Below are 27,280 nucleotides of genomic sequence, written 5' to 3' on the forward strand. Positions count from 1 at the left end.
TTGAGCACAAACAAGGCAGCAAAGCAAATTCTAATTGATATTTGATTAAATGGAAGAGCTTGTCGGAGAGGGTTTGGCTGGTGATCCTCACAATCCCAACATCCACTATTAAAAAGTGTCAGTGTTGCAGGCTGAGTGAGGGAAGAGGGATCTGGCGAGTTACGGGAGGGAGGCAAAGCATTAATTTTCAGTGTTTTCATTTTCAATACTCTGGAGCCATATGGTGTGGCGTCAAGCTGGCAAAAGAACAAATATGAATTTGACGCCAGCGATCAGGAATCCAAGCAGTGAGGGACGAAAAAAGTAGAATACACAAGAGAGCTGGGAAAAGTTCTTTGTAGTTATTTCCAGAACTGAACATATTGTGATTAGGCGTTGGCAACGTGATGAAATGTGTGAGGTTGTGAAAAGAAGGTGGCAGGAAGAGGGGACTCACCCTGTCACCACTAGCAAGACAACTGCCAACGGTGACAGGGCATTAATCAACTTCTCACATACACACATTCACGTACACAATGAGGAGAAGTTTGTATACAGACACCATACAGCAGAGCCTTATATATATCCACTGTCACTCACTCTGATGACTTTTCTATTTGCAAGCTGTCGCCTAGTACACTGGCAAAGGGAAAAATGTTTTTCTTAGAAGATAAACAGAGTGAAAATATGTGTTTTTGTTGGAAGCACAACTGAAATCAACTACAGATCACTTGGGAACATTTTAGACATTAAATCTCATGATATTCAGTCAAATCTAGTTCAGATGAAGGCATCTGATCAGCGAACAACAAAGGCTGCTGCCACAGTGGCAGAAAAAACAAAGACATCTCACAGAGTCCTGCACACAATATGACAGCTACTCAAAAAGAGGAGAGCTGTCAATAGGCTTCATGGACATTGGTCATTCTGCTGCAGTGCAGATGGATTATGGTGAGGGGGAGAGAGATGACTCAGTACGTCAGGACTCCCATCTTCAACACAGCAGGAGTGCTAGCCGATAATCGAAATCTCTGGCAGGGGTCATGGGGTTGACAAGTGTGTTTGTGTGTTGTACGTGTGGCTGCATTTAAAAAGAGTACGGGGGGGTGGGGGGGGGGGGGACAAGAAAGATATGAATATGTAGAAAGATTAATAGATGGGGGGAGGTGAAGAGACAAAAGAGAGAGTGAGCCAAGACATTAAGCCAAGTAGCAGACGGTGGAGGCTTAATGGGGTGAGTTTGTGTGAATGAGCCTTCGAGCTTTCAATAGTGCGAAATTTCTGTGTATTGAAAATTACAGACACAGTTTATGCGGCACTCCTATGTGAGCAGCGGGCAGCAGATCTGAAACCAGCCTGTGTTTACTAGGCTGTTGAGGCAGTGCTCAGCATTCAATTTCCAGAGTGCTACTGGGTGTGGAGACCCCTCCTATTTCAAATGACGATACTCAATAAGCGTCTAACAGGGCTCAGGCATGTGGTCAGCTTCATTTCTTGGGGCCAGTTGAGTGTAACTCCTTTGTTCACACCACCAAGTTGATGTCAGCCAGCGTTGTTTCCAGCAGCAGGACCCTAGGATTGTTCTGATTTCCCCACCCCCCCTACTTAAATCGGTTCAGCTGGTTCTGACCTTCTGGTATCAACACCAGTAATTTAGTGTCCGCTTATATAGCGGAGACAAATATCATTCTCAAATCAAACATTTGCAACTCCAACTCTACTGTAGTCATTGAAATTTGAACCAGGAGCAGCTCAAACACATCCATCCTCAATAAATGACTTTTCTTCAAAAGTTGATGCCACTGTGCCTCTTTATTAATCAAAAACAGCTGACGTGTCATTTGACATCTTTTTAATAGCAGCAATGAACATTGTTCTGGTAATCACACAAAACAGCTGCTTGGATCTTCTGGTTTAGCTCTAAAATCGCTAGAATAGGTTTGACACTATCACACTCCCTAGGAAGAAGGCACTGCAAGATGACATCCATGAGGTTTAGACAGCATGCTAATGGCTAATACTTATTGTATAATATACTTATTGTATTGTTTATAAAAGATGTAACTTTTGAACAATTGTTGTTTGTTATAATGACAAGTTACTCATTTAGCTTGAATATGTACTGAAAATCTTTGGTGGAACACAGCTCGCCTCGAGTTCGGAAGGAAACTCGTAGTTCAAATCGTCCTTTTTATTGGCTTAAAACATTAAAACATTGAATACTTATCTGCTATTTGCATTACAGCACTTGTATTTCTAGAATAACAAAATCTTTTTAAATGAATATTCTTATACCTAAAGTTATAATCTCTAGATTTTAATTTAAATGAATCTGTTACTTCACTATTTAACTCTGAATGAGGTAAAATAATGGTGATTGAGCCTATGGCCCACGGATTATAGTATTGCAATATTTATATATTTGTAGTATTACGAACTAGGTGTCGGTGGCACTAGGTGTAACTAGGTGTCACCACTCCCAGAAAAAATGCTGTATCAAGTTACTGCTAATGCAAAGTGAACATTTCCTACAGCTGCAGCTTCGCATTAAAATCACTTTACTGGAAAAACACAAGTTTACTTTTATTATGAAGTAGTAACATGAAATGCAACGTGCTTTTCAGTGAGATTAACACTGCCTGCTATTGTTCATCAAAAATTAGTCTACAACACAAGACAATGGTCATTTTCTATTGTTCTGACACCGGATCAGTTTGAAATATTGCTGGGAGTAATGGAACAAGAAGGAGCAGCAAGGAAGAGCTGCAGGCGACAGGCTGCACACCTCAAGTTTCTCAGCGAGGTAACCAGCTCCTTTCAACGTGCCCTGCTATTTGAAGCTGCATGCAGCTTAAAATCAGATCATGGTTGCACACAGAATGATGGAAAAAGGCCAATTATTACCTGACTTCTTTAATAAAACAACAGTTTGCATTGCTGCACCCCGAATTATGTGACCTGCAGTATTAAACTACATTTGCTGTTAGGCCTGCCACCAGTAACCACAGGTGTATTAAGTATTGTCATTCTTATAAAGCTGGTATGGTTAACATGTTAGCTTCAAGCAGACGCAAAGTACTCTCCAACAACTCCTTAAACAGCTGCAAGCTAATGCTGAAAACAATGCTGATGAGAGCGGTGATAGTGAATTAAAACATACAGTTGTGGGCCAAAACACAAAACAAAAAAGAATGAGCTGAAAGACACAAACCAACTTTGGGGAACTGTAGAGGTGGGAGATGTGGATCCATCACTATGAGTTACCCCTCACTTGATCCATTGTTAATATAAAAATAATGATTAGAGCAGCTTTAACTAATCTGACACCAGGATAATGAATGCAAGAGGGATCAGATGTCAGTTGATGTCCTTCAGGATATGTAATCTATTTTGCCATTTGGTTGATGCTTGCATTTTGGTTTGGTGAATGCAAAATTCACAAGTACTCTGTGTACATAAGCAAGGACTGGACACAATCACAGAAAGACCCGTTTCCTGTGCTACGAAGCGAGGTAACTGGCTTATCCAGGTAACGTCTGGAGTAACTTTGTGACGTCGGGTGTAACTACCTGATTAAGCCGTACTACGAAAGGTGGATAGGTGTTACCCGACTTTATGCTGCATCTCTAAACTGCTCCGAGCAGGTTTTGTTCGTGGTTAATTCGAGGTTACCCTGTATACATGGACTACACACCACATCTTTACCCAGAGTTAATGATGAGAAGTTGGATATTAATACATACCACTTAATAAAATATTTTAAGATTTCATCCTGACTTGTTCCACAGGTTGCAGCTGAAATAGAGTTATTCTTAACACAACAGCATTACGTTCATACAGCAAGCCCTGCAGCCTCTGTGATTTTAGGGAGGAGATCTTATTTACAGTTCTTTCTTTTTAATCACGAATAATCGCATGATTTTCTTGCAGTTAATCGCACTGCTATGCGCAAAATTTAATAATGAATTCTAAAGTAGTGTATTGTGCACTTTTAATTTCTATGTACTGCTATACACACAAAAGTGCAATAACGTGGTTTGCAAACACCTTAAACAAATATGGTGCTTTTTACCAGCAGTATTCCCTTTACACAGCAACAATAAAATATTTCTTGTAAATCTCAACATAAACATTAATGTGATCAAATCAATTATTAAACCAGAGCATCCCCGCATAACTAGATAAAGGCCTCTCAGGTAAAGTTATGTAGCCCATAATATTAATTTAAGTAAAATAGGCTACAGCTGTGTAGTGCACACAAGCCATTGCCATGGTTACTCTCAATACAGTGCCTGCCGTTTACTCACAGAGCGCTGTCTTCTCCCACATGCTGCATACAGTGTAGTCTGCTGAAGCCTCCCTCCGCTGCTTGTCTGGGTGGGTGATTTGCAGGCTGATCAACATCCCACCCCTCCTGTGACCCTTGGTTTGACTATGTGTATTCAGAGCCAGTGAGCAACGGACTTTCAAAATAATATATATATTTTTTAAATGCGTTAACGTGAGATAAAATAATTGTCATCGTTAATTAATTAATTAATGCGTTAACACAATAATAACCCATTAACATGCCCAGCCCCAAGTGTTTTCACATATTTAGATTGACTATTTTACGTGTCCAAAAAATATGGAACCAGGGTGGGGGTTAATAAACCGAGAAAAGAATTCCAAAGATGAAAGAGGCAAATTTACAAGAAATTCCCTTAAATTAAAGTCCCAAAAATCCATAAAATAAATAATAGAGAATTAAACTACAATAAGAACACTGTGAAGATAATTACAGATTTACTGCCAACGAGCCTCCCTGGCTTTGTCGTCTGCCACCATATTAGATTTAGCCATTAACGTGTCTTTAAAATCCTCATATCCTGACACAATTAACATGAATTGTTCTGGGGAAAATACAGAGCATGCGCCATTGCGTAAAAATCCTGCCTGCAGGGCCAAACACGCCCCTTTGATGAAAATGCGCAACAACTCCAATGAAGTTAACACTGACTCAACTTATATTATTCTCTGTCGTAGTATCATTTAACACCAGTGTAGGCGGTCACAGTTTGTCAACCCCGAGTTTGCTCGATAATCCCGAGTTAACTCTGAGTAGGTTAAACTCCCTTCATAGTACAGGCCACTGTACAATAACATGCAATCCATTGAAAAAACATCCACAATAAAAAGAACCTATATACAGCTTTCAAGTGGAATCCAAATACCGCTCCAGCTTAAACAATTACTACTACAGAGTTTAAATTACACTTGTCTGACACAGTCTCAACCAAAACGGATTACCATAAACCTTTAAACTTACTACTTACTGAAGGGATATTGCATTGGATAATACTATGTAAACAGTCACGGTAATGTGTCCACTCTCAGAGTGTCTAAGTGTGGGTTTCCCAGAGGCAGCTGAAGCCCAAATGTCTGCTATCGCCGGTGGCAAAGATTAATGTAACTTATTTACTTTCCTAACGCACAAGTTGAAGGGGAAGTATAGAAATAGTATTTTTAATAGGCTCATAATGGAAAATCTTACAAGAAAGATACAGGACCCAAGACCGTCTATTTTGAATTCAGAGCACATGTTCTAAGGTGCAATGGGGAGAAATAGGTGTTCATTTGTGAAGGTCGACCCGACTGAAAGCCACAATCCATTTGGGAATGAGGTGAATGCACAACTCCTCACCACAATCCTGCCTACCCATTCTGCTGGATTTCACGGTGGCCCCTCCACACTGAAACCTGGAGGCACTTGCATTTCACACTTGCTGTCACCATGGAAACGACACAAAGAATCTGTTGCTGGATGTTGAACGTAACTTTCTGTTCTGTGTCCAAATTAAGGATGAGTGTGGACACACTTCGAATAACAAAAACACAGGAGCACTAATAAATACCTGCCTACGCATAAGGCATAAAAGATAACAAACATGCTGGACATTAACAAATGGATGTTGAAAATGTCTGGATTGTATCAACATGGGCATCTTCATGTGGTTTATTATTGTCCCCAACTGACCATGGCTTTTGGAGTCTCTTACCTGATGGATAATCTCAGACACTGGCAGCTGGTCAGCATAAGAGTACTTCTCTGTTTGCAGCTCTGTATTCACAGCACTGAAAGACAAAACACAGACAAAAGAGCACTCTTTTGACATTTACCTGAAGAAAGTAAATTGTTCTTTGGAAACATTAAGCTTTTGTTCTGTGGGACACCATAAGTCAGTGATGAAGAAAAGCTGTCAGGAAGAGAAACAGACTCTAGTGTTTCTGTTGGCAGTGCGAGTGTAGCCAAGGTGTATGTGTGTGTGATTGACAGATCATTTCAGAGTCGAGTCAATGATATGCAGTGCAAAATCATGCAAATGACCCAATTTTTCCTCCCGATATAAATGGGGGGAAATAAGAGTTAAATCATCTTGACAATAATGGATGTGATCCAAATGGGTCCTGTATATAAATAATATATATATATATATTTCACTACAAAAGGAAACACAATTTTGAAGTGATTTTTTCAGCAACCCACTCACCACCTTTTCACTGTAATGATTTTAGAGGTGTTGGTAGAGCTACACACTCGCAAGCCCCCACAGTGCATTCTCCACTTTGGTTAGTTTTTCTAAAACCCAAGTGAACATCAATGCAGCAATCAATGAAAGTTATAGGGAGCTGCACTCAACTTCAGTACTCATACAAGGTTGATGTTATATTTGTCGAACAGGTAAACAACCAAATACAGCTAATATTTGTTGTTGATGCTACACAGCAAACATCACATCTCCACGGTGCCTCATCCGCTAAGATTTTACAAACACCCAGCGCAGTACTGGTAGCTCTTTGCCAGTTTAAAGAAATACAAATGAAGCATTCCGCTTCAGCTTTTAGTGTGGCATGAGCAGCGAGGCACAGCATTACCTGAATCGACATAAAACAGTGGAAAAAGGCGTCCCACGACGGTCAACAATAAGGCACAAAGCAACACAATGCATGCAGAAAAGTGAGAGAATATAATATCTGCACAGATACTGGCAAAAAGCGTGGACTGGCAGCTACTCTGGATTGCAATGTGTTTAAGATTTCTTCCTCAGACAATCCAAATGACCTGAGTCAGTCTGTACTACCAACATTGGGTGGCTGTGATAAACATGTAAACATGGTTATGATATGTATCCTCAGGTCTTATCTCTTCTACTCCACAGATTACACATTTGACTCCTGTAACATTGTCGGCATAACAATGAATGGTTTAAAAAATAAATCAATGCAGCAGAACCAGAGATATCATATTATTCCAGGCACGCTTCTTCCTTGTCAAAACCTGGTGCCTACATTACCCACAGTGCCACAGCTAACATAGCCTCAAGCTGCTAGCCTCAAGCACATGTGAGGAGTGGGCCACAGAGGTCTGTTAAGCCCACTTCTTTCTAACTGCAAACCACCAGAAACCATGCATTTGTATTTATGAGTTGTAGTTCTATATATCTATGACTTTCAGAGTATGCGTTTACTGAATTGCAGAGGCATAATTTCAGAAAAACCTGTTGAAAGTCAGTTGGAAAACTTTGTATGTGTATCCTTGTATTGGAGGCCACTATACAAAGATGAATAACATGATGTAAGGTCAAAACTGTCCATAAAAAAAAGTCCATAAAAGATGGACTGTTCTAACATATTTTTTAGGAAAGCTAATCATAAAGCATATGTGAATTGTGAGTTAGGAATAAAGCAATTTACATTTAAAGTAATGCTCTTAGCTACACCGACTTAATGTATATTAATGAAGTAAGTTGTGGTTCAGTGTCTTGCTCAGGGACATTGAAAAAGGTCACCACACAGCAGTTGATGGATAGACATTACTTAACATGAGACAAGATGTATTAAACCTGTGACCTTTCAGATACAGAACTGGTTATCTAGTCACAGGACTCTCCTGCTTCCACTGTTCTATTAGAAACTAGCATTAAAAAAATAAATAAATAAATAAATAAATAAATAAAAAAAAAAAAAAAAAAAAAAAAGGTACAATGTGTAAGCTTTGCCCCAAATTTTTGTGTAAAACGTTAATAAACTAACCATATCAACAGGATGTGAAGTAGTAAGAGTTCTGATGTCATGTCAAAGACGTTTGTTGTGTTGCAGAGATATCTACTGAAGTTAGTATGCTAAGCAGCTAGCCCGGGCTCGTCGTGTTGTAACACCACACGTGTGTTGAGAGACAATAGTCAGTCACAGTAGCGTCCAGTCTGCCCTAAGTCCAACAAGAGAAGATGAAGAAGTGGAGCTGCCCTGAGGGTCACAGAAACACAAAGATGGCAAAGAAAAGAAGCAATATACAAAGGTAAAAAAAAAAAAGAGTAAATATTGGCGCAGCTTTCCACTGCTGGAGGCAGCTCTTGGTGAGTAAAGAGATGTGGTTTGATGGCTGACATTTCTTTTAGACTCTTAAGTAAATATTTCATATTTAGAGAAATCTCTCTTTAGTGCAACTAGTTGACACCACAAACCGTACCGAAAAACATTCCAAATGGCGTTGATAAATGGTTTGGATGTGGCTGTTTTCTTGCTAGTATATGTCTTGCTAAAGCTAAACTAAGCAAGCTATAATGAAAACTCTAAGGCCAACGCCACATGTGCTATTACTATTAGTTAGTGGTTGGATATTTTATAATTGATTAATCTTAATATGTCTTAACTGTACAAGTCTTGAACAGTGTCTCACTGCAACTAGTAAATAATAATGTTTTTGAATCAAGCCTGGGCCCTTTGCTGCAGGTCTTTCCCTCTCTCTCCCTGCCTTTCCTGTCTCTCTCTACTTCCGGAAATGCCAAAATCTATAAAAGAAAAGAAAGTTTACATAAGTGACCTGATTTTAAAGATTTACATCTTCAGTATAAATGGCCGCGGGGCTGAGAGCAAAAGACAGTCTGGAAAGTCGGAAAGTATTCAGAGGCAGATAAGTGCATTGTAGATTTTGGTCTTTCCACTGGATTTGTTGACAGTAACAAAAATGTAAAATATGACCTGCCTTATCCTAGCTATATTGGCAAGGGTTTTCTCATCAGCATAAATCAAATTGGGTTCACAAATAAAAAAAAAAGACAATGCAGAAAAATGTTTCATTCTCACCAGTACAGGCTGATTTACTTGACTTGACAAAATCTTTTCTTTCTGGTGTGAGATTTATTCATTTAGTAGGAAATCTTCGCTAACAAGTAATGGATTAAAACTTAACTGCAACACCTTCAGTACAGTATTAGCTAAATGACTTGGGTGACCTTCCCCTTCCCCATAAATCGCATTTGGTCACCCCTTCATTGCTTTTCTGGAAGAAGTCCACATCGATTTGAATAGTAACTCTCTTAGAGGATTGCTCTAAAGGGGTTACTTGCCATGTTTTGTCCTTTTGCAGTTTAAAAAAAAAAAAAAAACTTTTATGAATTTAACGTAATTTATATTTTTCTTAAATTTGTTTTGTCACCTTGAACCCTCTTAACTATGTTAACTATGCGTTCTTGTGGGTTAACTATGTTCTGTAGCACTGGCTATATTTTATGTGACACTGAAACATACAACTGCGTCAACTTTGTGAACTCTAAGAGATTTGACAAATGTGGCAAAAAAATTAAAAAAGGAAAAAGGAAACTAAAAATAAAACATTACATCTAACAGTTCAAACACTTGTTGAACCCGTTACAACTATACACCAGCACGCCACAATTGCCACGGGCAATATGAATTGCTTGTATGCATGTTTGTCTTCAGTATCACTGTCTGAAACAGAGTCAGGAAGAAGAGTCTAAGCTAAAGGTCACTGTTGTGGAGGTTCAACTGAGTGACTGTCTTCGGCAAATCAAAGAAAGTTCATGTCAGACAGCTGCCATATACAGTGAACCACCATGAATCTCCTCAAACCACCTGCTGTGTAAAGAAACACGTTCTCTTTGTCTCTTCTCTCTGAGCTGCTTTTGCTCAACATTTTGCTTTGTGGCTTTTGCTCCCTCTCCCTTCCTTCTTTATTTTCTTGTCTTTATCCCTTTCAACTCCATTTCTTCGCCCCCTTCTCTCTCTTCTCCCAGCATCTGTGCGGTAGAGCAGAAGTTTCTCTAACAGACAGGAAAACAGACTGAAGAAAACAGGCCGGACGGCAGGCAGGGAGACGGTCTCCTGCTGAGCCCTCTATGTGCGCCAAGCTCTTTCTGTCAGTGGAAACACGTTGCTAAGAGAACGGACGTCTCACCACTGATTCCCCCCTTTTTCACTTCAGAGATGAGCCCTAATTCAATTCAGACCACTTTCCACTTTATGTTTTCCATAAAGAGATTTTTTTTTCGGTCCACTCAGCTGATTCTAATGGATGTGTCTGCCCCTCCCCAGCTCGAGCTCTGGTATCACTGCTGTCTCCAGCTGCCATCTTTAGGTCAAACAAATTTCCTTTTAACATCTGCTCTACTAATGCCCCAAGTAGTTTTTGAAGACTCTATCCTGCACTGCTGGTGAGAAATGAGATAACATTTACTTTTAAACTGAATGGATTATGATTTCAGCTTGAATTTGATACTTGTTATTGTCCGGGGAAGCTTGTAACCCATATGTCTTGGTCAACAGTGACCTATAGCTGGAAGAGGGTAACTACACAATGTCATTACACTGTTAAGCCTATGTATAATGGACAGGATAGAGGGGATCCATTACAACGTCCTCTCCATCAAGTGCAATTCACTTAATGGAAGAGCCTGTTCTGAGGGAAAACGGCCGTTTAGAAATGGGTGAGAGGAGAGAAAAAGAGAGGGATGAGAGCGAGAGGAGAAAGCAAGCGAGCAAGAGAATGACTAAGAGACAAGCATACACACTTGAACGCACACGAACCTATCTTCTCTAAATATCCTCCTCCACTTGTCTGAGTGGCCGAATGACAAAAGTGGATTAAAACAGCACAATATTTAATAATCGTTCCAGAGAACCTCTGTGATATTTTATCTGAGGGAACACAGCTCACTCCAGCCGTATGTCTTATGAAACACTATTATTTAATTTTACCAGTGGTGTCCTGACAGGGGTCTCATAAGAATCCCGTGTCTCTTAGTGATTGGCTTTTGAGATGATCCAGATGTGTTGGTAAAAGGTTTAGGTCCCAATTCATGAGATTTATTTATTTAATGGAGGAGGGATGACTACTGTAAGTAGGGCCTCAACTGACGAAAAAGATTAAGTGAAAAATGCCCTTTAGAATAAAAAGGTGACAAACTGAAATTGCTAGTTTCAACCAACCAATAGACTAAAACTCAAACGATATTCAGTTACTATCTTTTGTGACGAAGAAAAGCAGTAAACCAGTACATTTGAGAAGCTGGAACCAGCGAATGTTTGGCATTCAGGATATCAGGACAAAATAGTTATAAATAGTTGCTGTTGAAATAGTTAATTTTGTATGGATTGACTAGTCAATTAATTGACTTTTTTTCCCCACTACTACTGGAGATCATATCTAGAACGCACATGTGATGTTTCATCCCATGTAATCACAAGCCCAATTACCTACTGAATTTCTGGCACACTTTCTGGTTTTTCCCATGATTTATTTCCAGAGACACACACAAAGACTTTTGCTAACCCTGATATATGCCAGCTGGTTCACAACAACAATCATTAAACTCATATGATGAAGGAAAAAAAGAGAAAAAACTACTAGCTATTTTAATTTCATTTTACAGGTGATGCGGTATTGGCAAACCTGCCTTTGCTTAACTGTTATTATGTATAGTGAGTTGCACATATAATTTCCAGATCTATGAGAGCACAGCAAATATTTTATTACCTACTCCCCCATGCAATATTAATCACGTCCAGCACTTATTGCTAACGACACTATAATGTGACAAAAGTATCGTTAGCCTACCTACAATCTGAACTCTCACAACAGCATTTTCTTAAAAATAGAAAGACCCTGCGCTAGTGCTTTGCTGCATCAGTAAACCCCATTAAACTTCAAATGAATCAGGGGATTGCTGGTTTCTTACATCAGAATTGGAGATAAAAAGTCTCTCTCTAGGACTGAATTAGGGCAACGGGCAGCTCGATAACACTGGTGGTGCGTTTCTGTGTTGCACTGGGGATCAGCAGAAGAATATGTTAGCCCTAATCAATACCAAAGTAAGGGGAAGTTGTGTGCAATGACTAACTCGCCTGAGGCCAAAACAGCCGATGACTAAAATCAGTATGGCAATTGCCTCTAATTACTAATTAGCATCCAACTGCATTAGATTCTTTGACTATAATACCTCCCAGTGGTTCAATTAACTCCCAGCTTAATGAAATTAATAAGGGGGTGGGGGGCAAAATCATGAATAAAGTTTTATTTTTCATCACATCTGTTTGTAGAGCACCACAATCTATTCTTTAACTGCAGCCAAGTGAGTCAATACATGGAGTCCTGTTGTCGTGCTTTAGCTGTGTGTTTCCTCAAACCTCTGGTGATTGTCCTTATTATGGGATTAGTGTGTCTGGGAACTGGCTAATATGAGCAAACTAAGAAAATGTCACTAGGCACAAAGAATTTTGAGCAGGGGACGTTTAAGGGTTTGACAGCTCTCTACAGCCATCTAGTGGTCAAATGCATTTATCACAGCATGTGTCAACTGGTGCAACGAAAGACTACTGAAATTGACTTGGATATATTTTGGGCAGTTCACCACAGGGTGGCCTCATAGATAATCCATCAGTAACACTGTTGCTCACTCAGTGCCACATTTGAAGAGTCACTGAATTAGAACCTGAGGCCAGACAAGGAAAGTGCACAATTATGAGCTAAGCTTTGCTGTGAAGTGAAGCATTCCTTTGCTGGTACTACTTATAAATAGCAGTAAATATACTATCTAAATGAACTGTTATTTCCTCCAACGATCACGGTTGTCATGTTATTTAATTTTAGCAGTGGTGCCTAGACAGCGTAGTGATGTTTTTCGAGATGGTCCAGATGTGTTGGCAAAAGGTTTAACAATGGAAACGCCCAATTTATATGAACTGCATTTATTTGTGGGAGGTGGGATGATTATTGTAAATGGGGACGCAACTAACAATTATTTAAATTACTGATAATCTGCTGATGATATTCTTAATTAACTGTTTGCAAAAATGATTAAGTGAAAAACACCGTTTATAATAATGGTGACAAACTGTAATTGCTAGTTTCAGCCAACTATTAGTCTAAAATAAACAATATTCTGTTCACTATCGTATATGACAAAGAAAAGCAACAAATCACCCTGAGCATGTCTCAACCTGGAGCATTGAACGAATGTACTACATTTGATTTGGGTGTATTTTGTGCAGTTCACCACAGGGTAGCGTCACAGAGAATCCATCAGTAACACACTCAATGCCACTTAGAGTGACTAAATTATAACCTGAGGCCAAACAAAGAAAACGCCCAATTATGAGCTTCCCTTTGCTTTGAAATAGCATTAAGTGCTAGATATCGATTATACACAGCAGTTAATACAATCTAAAAGAGCTATGTGATTGCCTCAAACGGTCATGTCATTGGTCAGCCTTACAATCAGGTCTTAAATCACCTGCAGGATAGTCATACCATGTGGTTTACTCTCCCAGAAACAGGGCACTCTATACATCATTAGTAGAGAAATCAATATCACTAATGTGAGCTATTCTATCTAGCTATTCTACAATCGAAGTCTAGTTAGTTGGGAACCAAACAGAAAACGAATTTGTCCCCCAGCACTTCAATTAAAACCAAGAGAAGTTGGACTCAATTAAGGTTTTGCCCCCAGTCCACTTCAGAAATTGCACAGTTTTAGAGCAAAAAGTAACACTAATTGCCCCAGGATTACTGTTATATCATTTATTATTTGCATTGCAATGATAATTGCAGTGCAAAATAATATAATTATATGTTTTTCAGTCCCCTTACCAGATATAAAATATTGGGTATTTGAGTTTATAATATTATTACATAGTGTAAAGTAGAATCAAGTAAAAATTAATTCAAATAGGTCTATATATTTAAAAAAGTAGAATTTGATTTGTCAAGCCATATTGAGATTGTTTTCCAGGTGGCATTTATTAGCATACCTTAAGTCAGGGTTTAAGAGGCTGGAGAATACAATTATTGGTGTTTCTATATCTCATATAGAAACATATGCAAGATGTTGCATATGCAACATATGCGAACTACTGTTTGAGCTTTGCAACTTCGCTTAAATGCACAGTGTGTAATTTACTAGGGGTCTCTCACATCAAAACAATAACGAAAGAGGTAGTTTGATGTTGTCCTGAAGTATCGTGGGATCATGGTCCTCACCACCATTTTAGACATCTTAATGTGAAAAGCTTACATATTATATCTTTAAGCAAAACATCCAGATAATAAAGACTGCAACACACACTATTTGACCAATTTGGGTTATCTTCAAAAAGCTGCTATGCATATTATAAGTACTCTCACATAAGAAAAAGTAAATATAATGATAGAAAAAAAAAGTCAGCTTACTTCTGCTCCACCTGCTTGATGGGGTCGGGCAAGATGATAGTTTCCATGGTGATCTCAACTTTGCGGACACTACCAAAGAAATCTGTGATGAGGACACTTCCTGGGTCCCTCAGAAAAAGGTCCGTACGGTGGCCCGGAGTGGACACACACTGACTCTTGGGACATACTTTGAACTGGTAAAACAGACAAAACACAAGCAATGTATTAGAAATATACAACACAGCCAGAGTTGGGGGCTCTATTCCCATTAGAGCATTTAGTGTGTAAATACTGTAAATATCTATTCATGATTCTGTCAAGAGCTTTAGCTAAAAGCTTTGATTGGTGTAAGTCACTTTTTCCAGGAGAGAGGGGAATTTAACAATCAGACGGTGTTTAAGAGTTTGTGTCTCCTACTTTTCATCCCATAGATAGCGAGCCGCAGCTAGTAGCCAGCTGCATCAAACATGGCTAGAGCTGCTGGGAGGTGTTAAAATATGTGACAGTGTGTGGAGAAGATTAGAGGCATGGAGCCTGACATTTGTGCATGGCATCATCAATTACAAATGTTTCCATGCCTCTGTGGGTTAATCCTCTTGAGCGTGTTATTCCTCAGTGTGTTGTCCGACTGGGCTCTCCATTTGAACATAAAATAAAATAGTTAAACCGAAGTGAACGTTATCTCTCTCAGCCAAACGGACCCGGATTTTGTTGGGAAGGTGGATGCAATTTCTGTTTCATCAAAGGGCAAGCCATTGCAGACTTAAAACAAGAAAACTTGGTAGGCCTGTCTGGGAAATCCATAGTATTGACCCTTAATTCCACAAAATAGCACAAGAACAAAGAGTGCATCTTCAAAAAAGGAATATTGGAAAGAATAATAAGCTTTAGTCAGATAACATTGATTGAGCTCAGACTGAGTGCCGGAGTAAGGATTTGAGGTGTTTTGATTGTAACTCCTGGTGAGGCAAATTGGTGGTGGGGATGAGGAGTGGTCACTGGGGCCAGTAGATGTCCGTAGGAGTGTAAAAGATGAAAAGGGAGGTGCTGCTGAGACTGAGCCGTGGCCCGGAGCAGCATGTACTCACCATCACCACCGACATGTGTCAAGGGCCAACAACCTTAACACAGTATCAGACATTCTGCTTCAAGTGCAGAGCCCTGTGTGACTTTCATCTAGCTCCTTTAGGACCAGACACTTTATAACACTAGACAGAAGAGGAGGGCAGCGCAGGACAGACCCTGTGTCTCACTATAAAAAGGTACCAAACCACAAATGTTTTCACAGGAGTCACCTCTGCCACAGCCCATAAAAAATTTAACTACAGCTAGCAATTAATTAATAACGATGAATATAATAATTATTTTGGGTTAATAGATTACCCCACATCGAGAAAAGGGCCAATCACAATTTCTCAGTAGCAAAATAGAAGTCTTCAAACTGCTTGTGTTGTCTGACAAAATCCACTGATAATCAAGTTAGAGCTGAGTAAGTACCTAAAACCATCCACCGAATGTTTGGGCATTTTTGCTTATATAAATGTTTGATACGGTTAACTATTATTAAAATTATTGTCTATAAATTTAGTTTAGTCATTCGACTAATTGTTTCATCAACTAATTGTTTGAGCACCATTGTAGTCTCACTCCCTGGAAGTGAATAAAGGGGGGCGTCGTAGCTTTAAGTAAATACTAAATAGAAAGCACATTTATAAAATAAACGATGTGTTTATGTAAAAAAGACATCTACTGCTTCAGTGTGTAACATGACATATAAAAGTAGCAGAGGGCACAAACACTAACATTTATTAGTGCACACAGTACACTAGTGCTGAATGGATTAGTTGATCCAATTATCACTTGTTACTTGAAAAAAAATGTTTAGATCATTGATTTAACTTGAATACCTTTGGTTGTGGACTGTTAATTTATAAAATCACCTTGGAAGCCTAGGAAACTGTAATGGGCATATTTCACAACTTTCTGGCATTTTTAGAGACAAAACAATTAATCTCTGAATAGAAAAAACATCACTGATAAACAATATTAACGTTAGTTGCTACTCTGCAGTACACATGTACTCTCTGATGTTGGGTAAAAGGCACGCACACAAGTACACATCCTCACCAGGTCATTCATGTTGGCTTTGCTTGCAGGGTGGATGTCCTCCAGGAACTCCAGCAGGTAGAAGGTGTAACGGTCCATCAAATGGACGCCTATGGCCAAATCTGGCTGGTGCTGGAGAAGGACGGGAGGAAGAGAAATACAAGAACAACAACATTCAATATCCAACAGCACTTCATCAGCACAGGTGATTTGATGGCACTTCAAGTTTTGGTTCAGAACTCCTCCCTTGTTTTAGACACATTTGGATGATCAAAACAAGGCAAATGTCTTGTGTCATGCCCCACAAATAATTCCTTCTCCAAAAACAAGAATATGTCACTTTGTTAAGATGCACAATTAAAGTGTGCGGTGTGTTTTGATTATACCATCTGGATCTGATCGGTGAGGTGAAGTTAATTAGTGACTAGCGGTGGCAGGGTACGATAAAGAGTGACTGCCATCACCTTAAAACTACACAGTGGGTGAACAACAGTGCATCTTTTGGATTCAGAGATGGTGTCAGGAAGAAATAACTAGCACCAACACTAACTGCCGGGTAATGACATCAAAAGAAAAATATTTTGACAACTTGTGTTCAAACTATGCCCCTTTTGAATCACCCCTAATCAGTGTGGAAAAGTGCGTAATGACAAGCACCACGGGTGTCATTCTGTAATGGGGAGAGGAAACAGATGTCCAAAGCACATACGGTTTCAGCTGAGAAGTCTCTTTTAAGAAAGCAGCTGCAGCCAACATGAAAGCTTTCTCATTGAGTAAAATAAAAGACTTGACTTATCACCCGCTCCAAATCCTGGCACCACATCACTCCAGTCCTAAAACAACTACACTGGCTTCCCATTTCTCACCGGATCACATACAAAATCCTGGTCCTTAACTACAAAGCCATTCACCACCTGGCCCCTCCATACCTCACTGTCCTCCTCTCCCCCTACCAACCCTCACGGTCCCTCAGATCCACCTCAGCCGGTCTCCTCTCTGTCCCCAAGTCCAAGCTCAGCAGTTTTGGGGACAGAGCCTTTTCCCGGGCAGCTCCCAGGCTCTGGAACTCCCTCCACCATGAGATCCGCACCTCTGAGTCCCTCACCATTTTCCAGTCCCGCCTTAAGACCCATCTCTTCACCTCTGCCTATCCGTTACTGTTGCTGCCAGATTTAATCAGTTGTTGCTAGCTAGGCCCTACTAAGCTAATCTTAGTTCCATGAGTTGGTTAAAAAAGCTTAACCCAGGTAACTCTTTATTGGTGGCGTTTTTTTTTAAATAAGACTCTTGGATCTGCACTTAATGGCTATATACATGATATTGTGCTAACAAGGCTAAAGCTACATGTCCGAGGCAAAAAATTAGCAACCTCAGCAGAAAGTATGTATGTAGAAGACAAAGTATTTCAGTACAGGGCTGGTTAGTCCTGGTATTTTTAGTACAAAAGGGACAAATTTAAGATCATTTTATTATTTAGTTAAAACATAATGCTGTTGGGCCTGCTTATCTTATACTTATTAAGAAGTAGGTTTTCAGTTTTATTGTTTCAAGAGAAAAGGATTCAGGACGAGGACTAAATGTTGTAATTAGAAAATGTTACCTACAATGATCTGTGTGTAACATTGACTGCAGTTGCTTAACTTTCCCAAAGCACTCTAAACAGAAATTTGTTTTGTGTTTCATGTTTGGAGAAGGACAATTTGAATTATGGGGTGTGTTTTTATGAACATAGCTTTGTCTTCAGCTGCAATGTGCCGTCACACCACACCACTTATTAGAAAACAGACAAACTGATTGATGGTTTTTAATTAATTTCTTCTACATAAGGGCAGGTAACTCACCGACAGGGAGTCCTCTCCAACCTGACTGCTGGCCAAAGCCATGATGTTTGGAGAGTAGAACCTCTCATACATGGAGGCGCCCTGACAGGTGTCAATGATGAAGAGCAGCTCATTGTACCTGGAGACACGCGCGCGCACACACACACACACACACACACAAACATCATGTACAGTCTCAAACAAAACTAATGAGAGAAGAAACAGCTGGCATAACACTCATCCATTTGTTCCAATAAAACCTGGTTACTGGCACAAACCTTCAAACCATCTTTCATACTGCAGTTCCCATGGTGACCAAGAAAAACCAACAGCTTCATTCAGTTCCTCTAACACACCCACACAGTTTCTCCCTTGTTTCCCTCCTTCCTCTGTTTGTTTCCTCTAGGAAAGAGAAATTTGGCTTTAGCGTCTTCCCGGTGTTTAGGCAAACATGATAAGACTTTTATATCGAGTTGACTGAAGTGAGGTGGTTTGGGGACTATGAAGGTAGGTGGCCAAGTCTCTATGGTGACTGTAATTTGTCAGTTCAAGCCTGCAATTATCACATCAGCATCAAAGCCGGCGTCACTAAGCTTTTATCTAGTGGCCTGGGGTAACTGACTCTATTGATAGGTTTGGGGGACAATAGAGGCGCTGGTAGCAGAAAGCCACTTTTGCTCATTTAGTGACTCTCAACACAGCAGCGCCTAAACTAATCAATTCATAATAAACACTTCATAAGAGGTTGTGTTGGTATATTTATGGTATATAATAAATATCTTGTGCGATACAGTAACATATGATGCGTTACCTTAGTTTAATAGGTCGGGAATCTATGGAAACGAGTCAAATTCAAGGCAGTTTCAACACACAATTCTGTTAAATACTGTTGATATAAAGCTGTTATGATCAATATTTTTATATTAATTATCAAATGACAGTTCAATTTGAAAAATCTCATTGTTTTTGTTTTACAATCCACACTTTACTGTTTTGGTTCCCTCTTACCACACCATAAGGCCAGCGAGTCAATTCCCATGTGACATCACTACTGTTGGGTGTGATTGCAGGTGTTACTTCTGACCACAGTGACACTGGATGTTTAGAGATGCAACTCACTTTCCATCAGAGATGATAGTGAAACACTGTCTTTTAACCTGTTGTTAGGTCAATTAATAACAGCCCTGCATAAGGAACATGCAGTATGCACTCATGTGAGAATCAACATACAAAATGCACTTGTACCCTGGGTAGTGTATTAGCAAAGGGCTATTGGATTTCTGTGTGACAAAAATGTGTATATGGTAACTCCCTAAAGCACTGCATTAGAAGACCAAAAAAAAAAATCCATCTCTTCCAGCGAAACTCCTCCAGAAGACGTTCACATCCAAAGGTTGCAAAGTTTCATGCCATTAAATGCTTGTTACCATGCTGCACAGCTAATTAGGCCTCAGGAGAAGAAGTGAAGTGGAGAAACACAGTATATGATGTTATGTCACGAGGCATTCATCTTATATAACTTTCCAGTTATTTTACCTTCTTTTCTGCCACATCTGTTCAAACGCGTCAGCCAGTTCCACGTTACTTATCTCCTCAGAGTCCTGGAACTTCAGAAAACCATTCCCACCATGGCCTGTTAAACACATATCAATAATTCATTCTCTTGATTCATAATGCAAAAAATACGACACAGGATGCAAAATGACAAGATACATGAGAAGAACTGGCAGCAGTGCGCACTGTGTGAGAGAAATGACAAACTCTGCGTGGCTACCTTCGTAATGAATTACACAGTGAATTATAATAGATCAAAGCACTGATCATCACACAGGGAACAAATATAAGAGTGTAAGTGAAGTATTTGGAGGTAAATATGTCTTTTAATTACCTGTCAGGTATATGAGGATGTTGCTTCGGTCATCAGAGAGGAGGCGTTTTGAGCGTGGAGTACTGGGTGGCAGCCTTCCAGTCAAAACACGCAGGAAGTTCTCCACTGTCACCTGAAACATGGACAGGATACAAAATGCCATCAATTTTCATAACTTAGAATTGAGTGGCACCGATGAATTATGCAATATACATCTTCTAATTCAATGCACATATACAAAGGTTTAAGAAAACAGTCAGCAATTTAACTAGTCAAAACATTTACCAATCGAAACCATAGACTGTATAGAAACACTAGCACATTTCATAAACTAAACCTTGCATCAGTATGGTCAGTATGACATACGGTAATAGACAAATATTTTTGTCCTGTTTTACTTATCTTTTAATTAAACTGTGAAAATCAATTACTAATTGTATTCTTTTCTTCTTTTCCCCCCCTCTTCAGTTTTATCAGCTTTTCTTGCACACAAATACTAATCATGGATTGGCAATGTGTTATTTATTCATATTTAAAAGACCAGCTCAAAGCAAAGTAAATAATCAAACACAAAGAGAGATAAAGAGTGAATACACCTGTGGGAATCTGCTTTGCCATGACAAAAAACACTTAGGTGCACCTGTATTTGAAAATGCACACGATATCAAGCAATTTCCTGGTAAACAGACAGAGCAAACACTGGACAAACAGCAGTGACCACAGCCCCCTACTGCACCAGTATAATAGCTGTCTACATAAAAGATTATATTAAAGACACTGCTTATACCCCTTTACATCTGACATTGACACACACAAAATTATTCATAACCCTGGCAAATTCTGACTTAAAGTTACTTTTATTCAACCAGCAAGTTGTTTCTTGATTAGAAATGACACAGGCGTCTCCCAGAAAATAATAAGACGATGTACAAAAAAAAATTATTACTCATCTTTTATTTACATTTGAACAAAAAGTGGCATGTCCAAAATTAACTGTCACAGTCTATGGGAAAATCAAAAGATCTATACCATTCCAAATAGTCCAAGCTGTTCTAAAGCATCCTAATTACCCTGAGTCATTGGGAACAGCTGTCTTAATCAACTCAACAGGTGAAAATCAGAAGCGCTCTGCTGTTGGTTTGTGGACAGTCATGGCTAAGACGGAGCTCACTGAGGACCTGCGGCTACGCATTGTGGCTGGCCACAAGTCAGGAAAGGGCTGTAAGACCATATCTAAATGTTTTGAAGTTCCAGTGGCTACAGTGCAAAGTATTATTAAAAAATACAAGACGTTCTACACTGTGAAAAATCTCAGAGGATGTGGTCGGAAGCCAAAAGTGACACCTGTGCTGGCCAGGAGGATGGTGAGAGGTAAAAAAAGAATCCAAGGATCACCACCAAGGCCATCCTGATTAATCTGGGATCTGCTGGTGGCAACATCTCAAGGTAGCGGTGTGCAGTGTCCAACGGACACAGACCAAGGAGGGCACCACTTCTCCAGATAAGGCACACAAAAGCCCGCTTGGCATTTGCAAATGCTCATCTGGACAAAGAAGAAGACTTTTGGTCTTCTGTTTTATGGTCAGATGAAACAAAAATTGAATTGTTTGGCCACAATGATGTAGTCTTCATTATGCATAAAAAAAAGGAGCAGCCTTCAACCCTAAGAACACCATCCCCACTGTCAAACATGGTGGTGGGAACCTAATGTTTTGGGGTTGTTGTTCAGCCAGTGGACCAGGGAACCTACTCACAGTAAACGGCACCATGAAAAAGGAGCAATACATCAAAATTTTCAACAACAACATCAGGTAGTCTGCAGACCAGTGGACACTTCAGCACGACAACGACCCAAAACACACAGCAAACGCGGTGAAGAAATGGTTAGCAGACAAAAACATTAACGTTTTGCAGTGGCCCAGCCAGAGTCCTGACTTAAATCCCACTGAGCATCTGTGGAGGGGAACTAAAGATCAGGGTGATGGCAAGGAGACCCTCCACCCTGAAAGAGTTGGAGCTCATTGCTAAAGATGAATGGGCAAAAATACCAGTGGAGACATGCAGAAAGCTGGTCCGCAATTATAGCAAGCGTTTGATTGCTGTAATAGATAAAATAAAGGCTTTTCGATTGATTGAGACTGGTATGAGTAATTTTGGACATGCTACTTTTTGTTCAAATGTAAATAAAAGATGAGTAATTTTTTGCACAATGATGCCTCTTGTATATCGTCTTATCTTCTGGGAGACGCCTGTGTCATTTCTAATCAGGAAACAACTTGCTGGTTGAATAAAAGTAACTTTGTCAGAATTTGCCAGGGTTATGAATCATTTCGGGCTCGTGTGTGTGTATAATTGTAGCTAAAGTTTTAAAAAGGAGATATACTGGTTCAAAGTCTAGACAATGGGGTAGTAATTTAGAAATCCTTTTGGAGCAATCTGCCCATTTCAGCCTTCAACATATTGACATGTAGAAATTTGCCTTTAAAAGGCCAGTGGAAAATATACTGAAAAGTAAGAGGTCATTTAAACACCTTGTAAAGCACAGAACTGAGTCGCTATAAATTACATTTTTACAGTTGTGTGTTTAACTGCCTGATTGCAATGTGGACCGACCTCATATCCCCGGTAGTCTACCTCCACATCATCACCGTACACATTCAGCTCCATGTTCTTGTGGCTAAACACTGTGGCAGGTTTGGGGTTTCTGTGGTTACAAGCCATGTCGTCAGCCAGCATGAGAACTATGTGGCTGGAAAAAGAGAAAATCATAGAGGCCATTTAAAATGATTAAATCTGAAAATAAGTGTGAAGACTAATGCAGCACTCATGTTGTCAAACAAGTCTTATGTCATTAAATACCATTATAGTGAGGATTGGTGACATTACATTTTGCAGAAACTTTTTTTTCAAGCGACTAAACATTTTCTTTCCACATACACGGGAGAATTAATTCGGGGTTCCGTGTCTTGCTCAAGCACACATCGACAGGTGTACAGGGTCAGGGATTGAACCACAAACTCTATAACTTAAGGGCCAACCCGCCCACCATCCCCACATCCAACATTAACCCTGATATCCCCACTTCAGGTATGGCAGGGGACCTGTCACATGTAATCCTTTTGTCTCTCACTCTCCATGTTCCTTGTTGCTCTCTACAGATCTACCCTGTTTAAGGCAGAGTAGCCACATAAAAACTGCATATTGGAGAAGATCTTTATGAATTTGTATATTTGTTTATATGGACATGCATTACTTATACTCTTAATTGTCCCCATGATGTGAATGATCACAGAATTATAAACTATGTTCCTCTCTACTCTAATACCAATACAACGACAGTCAGATGACTAGTTAAAAATCAAGAAGACAGAATATACAGTTGTAGTGTATGTTCTCATGTTGTGGAAACCACGACTGGTCAATATCTGATGTTTGAGAAAAAGGCTTATAACTGCTCTTAAACTTCAACACCTCATAAATATATGTTATGCCTGATGCCTGTCTGTACTTCTAGATTAATATCACAATTAATTATCTTAAGATGACACAATAAATTTGAAATAAGGAAGATAAAAGTTTTATCAGTCACCTGTCAGGAATGCCCAGCCTCTTAACACTTCTGTAGACGGACAGAGTATTGGCCACATGACGGTAGTTGAACCAGAATCTGGATGTACACACCTGCGTATCACACACATAAGATGCAAATGGAGAAAAGCCGATGTGTCAGGCATAAACATGTTTCTGCTGCCCCCATCATTTATGCAGAAAAACAATTAGCATGTACTCAGCCTCTTGCAAAGATGCAACATCAATGAATACTCACCAGAACAGCCCAATTGTTAGTATGACCACTGCTGAAGAACTGCCCTGCGTTGTCCTGAAAAACAAGAGAGGATAGTTCTTAATCTGGTTTCACCCATAGACTGTAGGTTTCACCTCGTATAAGCATCCAGACTCAAAAAAGCAGCTAGCATGACAGTACAGGAGGCTAACACTGAGGTGACATTTCAGGAGAAATTCAACATAAAACAAACACATTGGCTGGATATTCATAGCTGCACGCCAATATACTATACACTCACCTCGATGTTAATGCTGTTCGCTAATAAAAATATTGAAAATAAACTCAATAAAGTGAGGACTTTCATTGTGCAGCACTATTAGCTGTGTCCAATAAGGAAGTGAAAACCGGCGGCTCCGCCCAGCAAACGCTTCCGGTAGGAGACATTTCAAAACAAAAGCTTCGAGATGGAGAACGTGAATGGAAAAAAATCATACATTTTTAAACTTGTAGAAAGAGAGCATTGGGTAAACATCATTATCAGTAAACTGCTCCACCTGAGGATCAAATGCCAAGACATTTTATGTTCGAGCTGCTATGGTCTTCTATGGTCGAGCTGCTAAATCACCCGGGGTGATTAAAAGCAGAAAACCACAGATACATAAACAGTCTCCAAGACGTAAATGCATTGCATACATGCTAGTGACAGAAAGAAAAATAACCATATGAATGAATGAATTCAAAACTCTGTAAAGTATTTAAGAGATAATAACTGTACAAAAGCAGATCCTTTTAGTTGACCGTTATAAACATGCTAATGTACATGTATAAATATATGTTACTGTCTTTCGTAAAAGTCTTTTGTAAATAGGCTATAGTTTGAAAACAGAACTATATTGTTGCACGTATAAAATGTATTAAATATTAAATGCATATATGAAATGTGTTTTAATTAACTTAATATTGGTAGATCAGTGCTGATAAGATTACTGAGAGTGACTCCTAGTAGAGGCTGTTTGTGGTTGTCAGATGACACAGCTTGTGTATGGCTTATCATTAAATGTACAGATGCAGAATTCTTCCAGGAGTGAACAAATCGATTTTAAAGCTAAAATCAATAGAAGCAGGATTATAATTCATAACAGTAAGTGCACATATGGGGACCACTCAATGGGATATGACGGGAGGATAATTTAATGGACTTGCAAATTGGACTTCATAGTGTTTTCTCATTCCATCTCTAGCAAAAGTGTTCATATTCCTGCAAACCAGTTGACTGCATGTCTCGATATGGTCATACTATATCGCTGGTTAGCTGATTAGACATCAAATGACAGTGACAACTTTATATTCAAATGCTCTCTCCAGCTAATTGGTAAGGGCCTTCATAATGAGAAGTGACATTGATATTGCAGGCAGCAGATGTCAAAATATGTGTCATGTTACTGCTGAAGAGTCTGGAAGCCCTGCATATATTTCATGTAATTCTAATGTAACATTACAGCGTAGCGAGTAGAAGGTCTGGTGGAAAAGCAGCATCAAAATCAGTTTTGACACAGCGCAGGGTGCCTTTACAGGTCTGCCAACAATTTAATTCTCTGGGCATCTCCAACTTCTGCTGCTTTTTGACCTGCAGCATCACCCTCGCTTTGCCTGCTCAGAGCTCAACATAGTAATGCCTCCTCCAAATGCATCACTTCAGTCAAAAATTTAAAAAGGACAGATTGTGTGCCAACAAAACAGTTCTCAGTCGCCTGAATCTCATCATTATTCCATTTTCAATCCATCTATTAACATTTTACTGTGAGGCTCTTTGGTCCTCGGCAATGACTGATTCTTGGTCACGCATGAAATGTTTTTCAGTTGGAATGAGCCTCACTTTCTAACACACTGAAGTAATCTACAGTTGTTCTGTGATATAACCAACAAGGAGAAGTCAGCTGTCCAGTTGTCAAGAGGATTAGTGGCCTATAAGAATCAAATCCTATGGGACAAACCAGGCAATCAATCTGGCCTATTCCTGTGTTGCCTAAAAAAGCATTGTCCATGTGACCAGTGGAATTCAACTTTTGAACTTTTTGATTCCAAGGAACAAAAACTAAAGATATACATTGTTATGTAAGTTAAATGTTGATCTGTAACCAAAGGCATGCATCCATGGCTGCATTTAGCTGCACCAAAAGGTTTAATTGTTTTACTTTGTACCTATGATGCGGTCAATCAAATATTTTGGGATGTTATGCTTATCCTAAGTTATGACAAGTTATTTAGTTAGTTAGTCATTAGTTTTATTCTATGAGACACCTTGAAATAGTGTCAAGATGGTGAGCTTGAGGGTCCATTGTTGATATCGTAAACAATAGGTTAAGAATACAAACAAGGAATTAAAGAAATACTCAGGAAGGATATGAACAGAAGTTATTTTCTTTATCCATATTACCCAATTAAAAGCACCTATAGATTACTGTAAATCACATTTTTATAAATCTTTGCCCAATGAGCCTTCTGTGCCTTATCAATTAAATATCACCACTAAGTTCACAGGCTGACTGTAAACGATCAAAGCACACCGAGGCGGTGCGTGCGTTTTTTGGCACTGCGCGCAACCTCTGTGCACACATGGTGCGTGCTGGAAGAGGAGCGCTGTAGGAGGGAAGACGGACGAGCCACGCATCCGCATCACAGAGGAGGGTGGCGCGGTGGCATCGCCTGCAGGAATCCAGTTGTAAAGTGCACGCACGAGGCAAAAATGCGCTGAGGGGAAGCTCGGTAGTTAACAAAAGATTACCTTACGACACTGAGACACCTGAGGGGGAAAAAAACCCGCCCCGGACAAGTTCAAGTATCCGACTGGAGATGAATACCAACGATGCCAAGGAGTACCTCGCGCGGCGGGAGATACCTCAACTATTTGAGGTGAGAGCTGTTGTGCGCTTCGTGGGGATGAGATGGTCGTGAATGGTCCGCTACGTGCAGATTTGACAGAGTGATTTTTACACATCGATGCATTGTCAGAGTCACGGAAGAGACCACTTTATGATATGTAGCCTACTACATCTTGTTATGGCTGATGGAGGAGCGAACATGAGCGTCTCTCTGAAAGCTTCTTCTACCTCTTGATTAAAATAGTGGTTTAAATGGGGGAAACTGCTTCCTTAAACTGTGTTTTATAGTAGACTACTATGCAATCATAATTAGCCAAACTGCAATCAAACGAAATAGACCGACCTCCTCTCCTC

General features: G+C 39.7%; 1 protein-coding gene across 1 annotated transcript in view; it reads right to left on the reverse strand.

Annotated features, from left to right (window-relative positions):
- Window positions 1-24,500, reverse strand: part of pigk (phosphatidylinositol glycan anchor biosynthesis, class K) — a 34,485-nt gene extending 9,985 nt beyond the window's left edge. Inside the window, exons 1-10 of the mRNA XM_046052841.1 lie at window positions 24,343-24,500; window positions 24,084-24,137; window positions 23,847-23,938; window positions 22,871-23,006; window positions 20,279-20,390; window positions 19,927-20,023; window positions 18,412-18,529; window positions 16,592-16,702; window positions 14,486-14,658; window positions 6,018-6,093 (exon numbers count right to left, since the gene is read on the reverse strand). Of these exons, the coding sequence (XP_045908797.1) occupies window positions 6,018-6,093; window positions 14,486-14,658; window positions 16,592-16,702; window positions 18,412-18,529; window positions 19,927-20,023; window positions 20,279-20,390; window positions 22,871-23,006; window positions 23,847-23,938; window positions 24,084-24,137; window positions 24,343-24,408 (1,035 nt within the window). The 5' untranslated portion in view covers window positions 24,409-24,500. The remainder of the gene's footprint in view (window positions 1-6,017; window positions 6,094-14,485; window positions 14,659-16,591; window positions 16,703-18,411; window positions 18,530-19,926; window positions 20,024-20,278; window positions 20,391-22,870; window positions 23,007-23,846; window positions 23,939-24,083; window positions 24,138-24,342) is intronic.
- Between the last annotated feature and the right edge of the window lie 2,780 nt (window positions 24,501-27,280).

Source organism: Micropterus dolomieu, linkage group LG06 (genome assembly GCF_021292245.1).
Source record: "Micropterus dolomieu isolate WLL.071019.BEF.003 ecotype Adirondacks linkage group LG06, ASM2129224v1, whole genome shotgun sequence".
In the NCBI taxonomy this organism is placed as follows: domain Eukaryota; kingdom Metazoa; phylum Chordata; class Actinopteri; order Centrarchiformes; family Centrarchidae; genus Micropterus; species Micropterus dolomieu.